General features: G+C 41.3%; 1 protein-coding gene across 1 annotated transcript in view; it reads left to right on the forward strand.

The window, feature by feature from the left end:
* The window catches only part of LOC104167007 (hypoxanthine-guanine phosphoribosyltransferase), a gene marked incomplete at its 5' end in the record, with an annotated part of 18,088 nt that extends 13,005 nt beyond the window's left edge, over positions 1 to 5,083 (forward strand). Inside the window, 3 exons of the mRNA XM_009707125.1 lie at positions 1,314 to 1,360; positions 3,488 to 3,564; positions 4,196 to 5,083. Coding sequence (XP_009705427.1) covers positions 1,314 to 1,360; positions 3,488 to 3,564; positions 4,196 to 4,243 — 172 coding nt within the window. The remainder of the gene's footprint in view (positions 1 to 1,313; positions 1,361 to 3,487; positions 3,565 to 4,195) is intronic.
* Positions 5,084 to 10,750: the final 5,667 nt, after the last annotated feature.

Consider the following 10,750-nt stretch of genomic DNA (forward strand, 5'->3'; position numbering starts at 1 on the left):
TGAGGTTGTTTAGGATTTCTCCCTGGCTGGATTAAGTGTGCCAAATTTTAGATAATTATCACTGAATAGTGCCCTAACACTGCAGTATACATCAGGAATATAATATAGTATGAGCAAAGTCTAGTTTCCTATTGTTTAAACCTGTTGCAGTAATCTGGGTCTGCCAAAGACCTGAGCAGGTAAACATGATCCTTCTAGATAGTCTTAAGTGTGTTCTTAGTTACTTCACTTGCCTCTCTTGTCTTTCTTTTCTCTCTCTTTTTTTTTTTTTTTTTTTTTTTGTAGCAAACTTGCTGCAGTTTTTCCCTTTTCTTTCTCTCTGACAATTCAGCACTTGTAGCAAGGAGATGTGAATTAATGCTAGTATGATTTTGGGGGTTCTTTGATCAAATCCTGCACCAATTCTCAAAAATTAAAAAGTCTCACAACTACAAGTTTCAGAAACTGTCTCAAGTTGAAACTGTGACTCTGACAAATGAAGCCCTAGCTTCAGGGGTGATCCAGGAGGGAAGGAGTTCTGTGCTTAATGCACAGAGTTATGCTGACCTCTGTCTTTACGTTTAGCCATCAACCACCTTTTCCTTCCAAAGTCTCTGTATCTCAAAGACAGAAAAATGTCAGGCTTGTGGGGTTGTCTTCTAAAAGGTAGAAGTGCTCAACTGAATAATGAGTGAATCAAATTAAACTAGCAGGGCATTTCTCTCTACTACACTACCCCCAACTCTGTATCTCCATTCTTTTTACACCTCTTACTGTTAATTCTGGAAAAGTGGAGCTGGTTTGTATCACCTGATCATCAGAACCAATTACATTTTCTTTATGGGGTAATGAGTACTGCCAGTGAAAAACAGGTGAGGACATGTTGTGCAAGTGCAATTGAGGTTGCATTTAAGCAGCTGAAGTTTTGCTTCATAATACTAATGCTTTTGAAAAGAGCTCAGTTGGTCTGGTCAGATCCCAAGTTGTCACCTCTTTACCTATAAGCTAAATTGCACCTGAAGTTCCTAACACACGTAAAACCCCATTAAGTCACTTTTCACAATGAAAAGCCATCCAGATCAGTATCTCCTAGCCTCTTGCAGACCTGTTAGTTATCCTTTAGGCTGTGAACCATTCATGGTTCTAGGAAGTTCTGATTTTATCATTATGATCAGCTGCATCTGCAAATAAAAGTGTATTTTAAAATATATGTAGTTATGCTTTCAGTTATGCACATCTAGGCCAAATTCAGCTTGTCTGTCATCAAAACAGTCTCATGTATTTGTACCTGGTGCTTTTCCATGTTTCAGTTTTATATTGGTTTTATTTGACAGTTTGTTGGTAAAAAGAACTCCTCGAAGTGTGGGATATCGACCAGACTGTAAGTGACTTTTTGACAACTGCTCTTATTTAAGGAATTTAAATGTTTGGAATGTATTTTGACAGAGTTAATCTGGATTTGGTCTGATCTTTTTTTTTTCTTAACTTTTTGTAACATTTTAGTATATGAAAAGCAAACGTCAATATTTTGGTCTGGGTTACACCCTTTTTATGTGCAAATTCTCCCAGCTTGCATGTAGTTAAATGCTTTGGTCAGCAGAATCTGCTGGATTCACCTCTAACAGGCTTGGCAGTATTCGGTTGCCTAAACCTGGCCACTTCACACCATTTGGATGTCCCCAGGAATGTAGGAGGACCACACAGGGTAGCAAGTCTGATAAAAGCTTACAGTGATAAGATGCCTAAATTGGCACAAAACCATTTATGTCTGGGCATCTGAATTACTCCCTTCTTGTCTTCTCCTGTCCGTCCCAAGACCATAAAGAAAGGAATAGCATCCACAGCAGACAGTGGTACCAGAGTGACAGCTCCTCCTGCCTTGGGAAGGGCTATGTGTTTTAACCCTGTTCCAGAGGCTAAATTCCTATTAATCTGAACCATGTATTTTCACTATGGAAGTGGAGTGAATTTAGCAGCAGAGTTGCATCCTCTTCCTCCTCCTTTCCAAGGTTGTACGGTATCCTGGAACTGAAGTTTTTCAATGCCTTAAAGCTTAATTGAGGTGTTCTCCTCAGTCAAGGATACCCCTCATTCCTGAGATCTTATTATAGGCTTAGCTGGGTTAATGGTCTGCCTTTTGAGCATCTTGCAGCAGATGACTTGTTTTGCCATCTGTCCCCAGCGACAACCTGTTCAGTGCAGGACACGTGAGCTCTGAAAGAAGAGACGACAAGGCAGTAATGGCTGGGCCTCCCTTTTATCCCTGTATTGTGAGGCCAAGTAGATGCTAAACATCACCTTAATTTTTCAAAAAGTGCAGACAGCCTTTTCTTTGAATTGTACAATTTATCTCCCTGTTTTGCTTACAGGCTCTTATTGTAGCCAGGGAGAGAAGAAAAACCACGCAGCTTTCCTGTGCTCGGGAGTCTTTCATTTTAGCATGAGGGGAGAGAGCCATTTTGAAATTTCATGTTTTATATAATTTAGTATTTTTGATCATTTTATAGTGTGTGTGGACAGGTTGGACTGATACTGCCTGAACACCCATGAACTGTCCTGCTAGAGCTGTTCAGACAATCTGTGGAATAGCTGATGTCCTTTTTTTTAGGCAGCTTCTCTGGGAGGAAAAAACCACAACCAAACACAAAAAAAAAACCCAACCCACCTGTTTCTGAAACCCGCAAGTGACTGCATAAAGAGCAGAGTGCTCTTTGCTCTTCTGTATTCTCTATACCATGGAATCAGCATCTAAGATGTGCTTTAGCAGTCCTAATGTATCCCTGCACATCAGGTCATTGCCTGCAAGTCACGAGAATGGAGTCATCTAGGCAGTTACTCAAAGGCAAAGGATTGGCTTCCCTGCAATAACTGTGGTTCTGATATTCACGTTATTCTGTGCTCACTCTCCCAGTGCTTCACAGAAAGTCCTACTGGACTTGCACATCCATAATTTTGAAGGAGCTGACAACTGAACCTACCTACTCATTATACCTTTGGGTACCCTTCCTGCAGTCTGGCCCGAGGCGCAGGTCCAGCTCCCGGAGGTGCTGCCTTGTGAATGATGCTGTCAGGGTGACTTGAGCTGGGCTCACCAGTTCCACTGCTTCTGCACTGGCACGTCAAGCATCTAGGAAGTGCTGGGGAGTATTGGCTCTTTTTGTAGGTATTTACAAACTTGCAGGAAATTTTCAAGGAGTTTTACATTCTGATAATAATACCCTGTCTCTAGATTTAAGTGCTTCCATTCATTTCTTGCAGACTTGCGTGCTGCTGCGTGGGAACCAATAAATACATCTATTTAATTTTGCTTTAGTTGATAAATTAAATCAACAAAGTAAGTTAAAATTTTTTAAAAAGCTCAACTATTAATCTGAGGATACTTAAGTGGAAGAAATAAAATTAGTTAGGATGCTTATGTATCTATAAAACTCCAGATTGCCTCTGTGAAAAGGTTTGGTGAACTCTAGGAAGTTTTTCTAACATACTGGTGACTTACGGTCTTTTTCAGTTGTTGGATTTGAAGTGCCAGACAAATTTGTTGTGGGATACGCCCTAGATTACAATGAGTACTTTAGAGATTTGAACGTAAGTAATTTTTCCCGTATGTTTTTGTCCATTTAAAACTAGGGAGGAGGAAGGAAGGGAAGTCTCCTCACATCATTCTCCCTCCTCCGTAAATCATGCCTTGTGTGCTGTTCTGTTCCATTAGCGATGCAATGATGAGAGCAAACCCTAGAGCAGCAGGACAGCGGTTTGGAGCTCTTATGAAACTAAAATTTATTTTGCTGCATGCAGAATGGAGGCTACACATCTCCTGTCAACTTTGAAATAATGTGAAGTTTCTTATCTTACCAGATGTCTACAACAAAGAAGTGCATTTGCTTAGTTATGCAAGAGTTAGAGAAGAGAGACCTTAGAAGTTAAGAGGGGTTCAAATTTTATTCTAAGTCATTAATTCTTCATCTGGGTCTCACCAGATCCAGCAGACATTGGGTGGGACAGTTAGGGGGAGGAAAAAGAAGACAATGTTGAGTTTTTTTAGACAAAAAAAGGCTTAAGTTTTTCTGCATAAACAGTATCACAAGATTCTTTCGTACTGAAACGTGTATAGCATGTTTATATTTTTTTTCAAAAGCACATTATTTAACACAGATGTAAACCGTCAGTCTGTTACATTACTTTTCTAACAGGAGCTTTTTATTTTATTTCGTTTCAGCATATCTGTGTGATCAGCGAGACGGGGAAGCAGAAGTACAAAGCATGAAAGCATAGTTCAAGTGCTATGACAACAGAGCTTTGAAATGTTTTGTTTACTGAGTCCTATCTTTCACAGGCTTCAACTCTGGTACACCAGCTAAAAGTGTAGAATGCCCCAGCCCCATTGTCATATGCTTACTATAATTTATTGCATGTACAATGTAAGAGCTCGTCTTGTTCATTTATATTTTAGAAATGTAAACAACTAGTGCAATTCTGCACTCCTTATTTTGATTTGCACTATGACTCTACCGACTATTGCTGCCCCTGGTTGGGTTGTGCTGTTTGTGAGCTCCAGAGTCTAACTCTTGCAGTGGTAAATTGCTTAAACCTCATCAACCCAGAACTGAAATAGTTCAAGTACTGTAAATGTAAAACATTTTATGATAGGGAAGTCTATTAGTAATATTTTTTAAATCTGTAATTTAAGTTTTATATTTTAATGCACAAATGTGATTGTGATTAATGGATAGTTGCACCTTTGGGTGTTATAAAGCATGAGGAGCAGCCAGTTACAGTATCTGTAATCTCCAAGGAGCTCATTCAAATCTCGTGGAGTTGCCTTACTGCTGTAAAGGAAGTCTGGGTGAAAAATGTCTTCTTTTTTTCTTTTCTTTTCTTTTTTTTTTTAAGGAGATGGAATGACAAAACAATGTTTGAAATCTAGTTTTAGCTGAGCTGCCTGTTTCTGTTAAATTTTTTTTTTCTTTAAAAATATCCATCAGTCAGTGGCATTGTCTTTTAAATTTAAACAATTTTAATATATTTGTGAAAAAGTATTGTAATGTTTACTTTATAAGGTCCGCAAAACAAAGTACTTTAAATAAAGGCTGTCTCTTTAAAATAAGCCCCATACATCTATGCCACTCATTCTGTATATTAAAGTGCTCTTGAAATTTTCTTCTCATAATATTTTTCTTAAGTGTTTCTGACAGTGAAGGCAGATTCTATACGTGTTACCTTTGTAGACCTTTTGGTTAACATTATCCTGTCAATGAGAGAGACGGTGAAGCGCAGAGGGAAAATACTGAAGCATTTGCATATTCTAAAACCAAACGAGATTTCAGAGGAAATGGTTTAAGCACTGTCCTTTGTTCCGTTTTGGCAAAAACGAAGAGTGGAGATTGTATGTTCATGAAACATATACACATGGGGAAAAAAACCCCAAAGAAACCACAGCCATTTTGTAAGTAATCATTTGGGTTTGTTTCATTAACACCTCTGTTCCTGTTGAGTTAAATTCTAAACATGGCAGCCCATCTCACACCTTGTCCTTGTGCTGTGCTTTTCCATCCCTTTGCTTACACGGTTCTTGTACTTCTGTGCATGGATTCTTCCACTGTATGCTCGGATTTGCTGCTACCCAGTGCTTAATACATAATGAAGTTTTTGCCAGCCTGTTTTGAAAGATTTTTTTTTCTGTGGCTTTGAAGTTTGAGTCATGTTTCTGTACTTTTCCAAGTAGTGCACATTGTTGTCCATCCATGGCATGCTCAGTTGCAACTGTAGTAGTCAGTAGCAGACCTAATTCACACAATGTAATTTAGATCAAATGACCACAACGTGTAGATCTATTTGTAAATCAAAATTCTCATTCACAAATATTAGAACGCTGGTTGTGATTATACTATACTTTTGCGATGTTACAGGTAATGTTCCAAAAAGCTTTTTTTTTTCTAAATGCACTACAAAGACTGATTGTATTTCTCAATGTCCTAGATAATGTTTGTGTATATGCCTTTTCAAGAATCTGTACTGTCCCTGGGACAACTTGTTGCAAAAAGGTATTCAGCATCTCCAAGAAGAGGAAAAACAAAAGCAACATAGGAAAATATAAACCCACTTGAGAATTACTACATCCACTCAAGTTTTCATTAGTTCTGGTTAAGCTTAAGGTCTAATCTTAAAAGTTAATGTTTTCTTCAGCCTTGTTAATAGTTGTGTTTTAAAATAAATTCATGGCAGCTGGAGATGACACTAGAGGTGGTTTAAAAGTACCTATTAACACATGGAAACAACAAGAATTTGACCATGTTCCATACCTTTTAGGACTAAACCCTTAAAGTAGTCTCTCCTGAGATGTTTTCCTCTCTTGGTTAAGATGGTTATTCAAATACTGTGATTTGTGAAAGGGAGGAGAGATTGAATTAGTCACAACAAGGGGTTGTGTTCCACATCGTAGCTGAAGTGAGGAAGTTAAAGGTGGGTTGCAGGTAGGAATTGGAACTGCATGGACATGTGCAGGTGGTGTAGTCACGGAAGAGGTTTGGGAAGATACTCTTGAGCTACACCCACCCCAGGAGCGATGCTCCAGGAGCCCAGCTCTGCCTTCTGAGAAACCTCACCTGTGTCTGATGGAAGAGGTCAATATTAAAAAAAAAAACCAACTTACTGAATGTTCCCGTATTTCAAATGCTGGGAAACAGGCACTTTTTTTTTTTTTCTTTTTTTGCACTTCCTTCACACAGGCGCTTGTCAGATGGGGTTTTATTATCCAAGAGGGATTCCTTGTCCGAAAGCTTTTGTTACTCTATGAAAATTGTTCAGAGAAAAAGTTATCTGCTCTCTCGCCCTTGCTAAACAGTTCTAACGTACTGCAGCCTTTTACAGCACCTGTGCATGCACTGCAGGAAGATAAAGTCTCACTTGAAAAAAGTTGAAAATGCAATTGTTACTTTTTATAAAGTAATTTTGGTTAAAAGACTGGGGTTTTAGTCACACCTTTCTAAGTTAAATGCCAGCTTTATGCAGCCCAGACTTATATGGTTAAAGCATTATGAAAGCACAGAGCCAATCTTGTATTTGAACATTTATGTGGCATTTGAAATTCATTATAGTTCCACGTTTTATGAATCACAAATGTATGCTGGAAAAATAATTTTGAATATTTACAGGCTTTACTGTACTGTCTCACCCCGTGACATTTGGCATTTCTCTACGTTTTGATAATTCTTGCCTGCCGCAGACCACTGACGCTGCCTGACGTGGTACCGCAAATGTGTAGCTCTGGTTTGGAGTGTTTATTGTGTTTATTATTCTTGCTTTAAATTCGCACTGATCGGAATCTAAAGTGCTCTAAGCAGAGCTGGGAGATGCGGTGAAAAGTCTCTATGTGAACTGAGCTGGCAGTTCACTTGCAGGGAGTGAATCCTGGCTTTGAAAATTGAGGCAAATGAGGATCTTTAAGTTGCCTTGTAATTGTATATCCTGACTGATTAAATGTTGGTGGTGTTTCATTGTCTATTATGCTCTGAAAATCCTGTCAAGCGTGCACTAATCCATCAGTGAGGAGCTGGCACTACTTACAGGGCCCTGGTTACTCGCTGTTCGTTAAAGGTCTGCTCCTGCCCCGTCCAACTGCCTTTCATTCCCATTCAGGTTGCACCTTGCAAGATCAGATCTCAACTGTGTGCAAGTACCTTTGTAAGCAAATGAGATGTTACAGTGGTCTTTTTTTTTTTTTGTCTTTTCTTTTTGTAGTGTTTAAGGACTTTAAATTTATTTAATTTCACAAGCAGCTGTAATTTGATGACTATTCTGATGGAGAAATTGCTTCCTACCTCAGTAAAGATGCCAGTACCCAGTAAGGTCATGGTCATTGCAGACACCAAGGTAAAGAGAGGAGGGCTAGAAAAGCACAAAGATGCGGCACGATGTAAGGACTGGCAATGAGGCTTTTCATCCTGAGGGAAGCTGAGAAAAATCACTGCCAAGTGGTAAAAGGCTGGTGTAAGGTACGTGTTGGGGATACGTTTGGATGGCTGTGAACAGACTGCTGTGTACAGGCTTTCCTCCAGGCTGTTCGGCTCTGGTAAAACAATTGGTGAGCTGAAACATCTCAGAAGGTAGAAATCCTTGCAGAACCAAGTAGGAGAGGCAGAGCTGTGATGGTGAGTAAATCAAGGTGCAGGTACATTAACCTGCTCCAGTAAGAGGCCGGTATTTACCTAGCAAGTTATTATTGGTGACATCTTTATTTCCCCCCCCCCCACTATAACCAGAAACCTCTTGTGTCTTCTGCCTGTCTCCACGTCACCTACAGCAAATCGCTGTGTGTGTCAGCTACAGCTTTGGGCATTAGGTGTGAGGGCTTTTCCCGGACTGTGCCCTCCTACAGGCAGCGATTCCCCACCTCTGCCTGTCACAACTGGAGTCAGGAAAATACCCCAGCAGATAGTGTCTCGGTGTATAAACATGGAACCAGCTATTAAATAAGGAACCATCTACTTCCAACTCCAGTCCCAGCTCCGTTAAGTGGGCTTCTTACAGCTGGGTAGCTCATCCATGCCCAAGTTACAATCCTGAAATCTCAGAACACCAGTGGGAATGCTACAGATTTTTAGAAGAGACACAGACAAAACTCGCCTTTCCCGTGATACTTTGCTATGTACGGCAGCGAGGTAACCCCATTTATCTCCCCTCTTCAAACACTGAAATCGCCATGTCTCCCCATCGACTTTGCACGGGAGAGCGTGCCGATGCCCTGTACGTTGTCCGGCTGGCGTGGGGCTGGGTTTGCTCCTCCAGCCCCAGCATCCGCCGGGAAGGCCACGCTCTGCCACGATGCGCTGCTGCGAGCACCGCCGGCCCGCAGCCTGTGAAGCGGCTGGGGCAGGGTTTGTCATAAGTACTAGGTGTTGGCTTAGTTGTCCTTCAGTTGGGAGAGGGATAAAATCCTTTTTCGTGGGAATAGACTTTCTGAATATTGATAAAACATGCTGCCTCTCCTGTGCTTTCCGCCGCGTAACCTGCGGGGCCCGGGCAGTGCTGGAGCAGCGATGCTGATGCTGATGTCCGTGCTTCCCTTGCCTGTTGCCTGCCTGAGGAGCTGGGACGTGATAAAGCCAGCGCAGAGGAGGGGGTGGGGGAGAAATGTGTCTGTGCTTTAAAACGTACATTGCAGTGCTGTTATCAGATCTTTTCTCCCCAATTTCCTTTCTTGCCATTTTTTCTTGTCCATTCCCAAAATGCAAAATACCCAATAGCAATCAGAGAATACAAAAATACGGGGTAGAAATATCCTTTGCAATGTAAGCGCCTTACACTTGCAATTAGAAAACCGTCTTGTGCTTTCTAGTAAAGAATAACCACAAACTCCTCTCTGTCCAGCTGCACCTCCCACACCACCCAGTCCCCACCCTGCCATCAGACCTTGCCTAGCAGCCATGCACACTCAAATAATTTCTTTTCAGTATGAGAGGGAAGCTATTTTCTCTTGCAGAGCATATGGCATATGATCTCACTCTGGACAGTTTATAAATTAATATATGCTCTGCTTGACTCGGGTTTTGAGTAACCTTCAATATTCTGTTACTTGAACAGCACACGAGAATGGTTTCACGTGAGAAATTGCCGAGAGCAATGATGTCTTACACTTTGCTTCAGAAATGAAAAGACTTGAACTTGCATTTTTCGTCCGTTTGCTGAGTTTGTTGCCGAGAACCACTGAGTCATCAGGGCACCAGCACCATCCTTTGCTTGGGTCACCACACTCTCCCTTTAGTGAACTCTTACTGGTAGAGTTGGTGAGCTGCCTTCTGCTTTGCCATGTGGCTGCTACCTGCCATGTTTAATTTAACCCAAGGAGATTATTTGTTTGATTGTGTTTCATGCAGCTTTGCACTGGGGATACTGGCAGCTTCCCACTGCAGCCAGCTGCATCACTGGGTACATGGCGAGAGTCACCTTACCTTTAGCCAGAATTACCTTTGCGAAGAGAGAGCAAGCCATATAAAGTGTTTCTTCTCCTCCGTAGTGCAAAGAGCAAGACCTGAACTTATTAACATCTAGCACTGAGCATTGCTGTTGTGCAAGGCACTGCACAAACACCTACAAAAGCCAGTCCTGGCTCAGAGCACGCTGGATGTGCGCTGAGGAAAAGCAGATGAGGTGGGTGGGCAAGAAGTGCAAGGAAAGCAAGATAATGCTGGATACCACAATGAGCTGCTAACCTTTGCCAAAAATTCCTTTTGCATCAAAGGAGGCGAGCAGGAAAACACTGAAGGTAGATAAGGTGGCTTTTGGGGTTGCTTCTTTAGTGTTTACAGGAATCTGCAACACCTCATTTGGTTCCCACACCACCGCCTCTCTAATGGAGGTACCCGGTACTGTGAGCAGAGTAACAGAACCTCAGCCTTAGCATGTGGGAGGGTTTCGGACTGGGGAAATTAAAAAAAAGATTGGTGTAGAAGCATGCAATTAGTAAGCTTCTCTAGCGTCTATCTACTAAACCCAGCAGCCACACAACGGCGTAATGATGTGGTGCATGTAATTACCTACCACAGGGAACTGCCACCTTCCAGCTTCTTTATAAAATCACACCAAAAACTACTAAGGAAGCTCAAAAGACTTTTCCTCCACAGTGGTCGCATACATTCCTAATGCAGCAGACTTCACATTTAAACGACAAAAAAAAAAAAAAAAATCTTGCTTTATCCTATACAAACAGAAAAGCTTGCCCAAGCTGCTTTGCATGTGCTGCTGCCCCTTTGCGTGGCTGCGCGTCGCTTCCCAA

The sequence above is a fragment of the Cariama cristata genome, unplaced genomic scaffold (assembly GCF_000690535.1).
Source record: "Cariama cristata isolate BGI_N322 unplaced genomic scaffold, ASM69053v1 scaffold21279, whole genome shotgun sequence".
Classification (NCBI taxonomy): domain Eukaryota; kingdom Metazoa; phylum Chordata; class Aves; order Cariamiformes; family Cariamidae; genus Cariama; species Cariama cristata.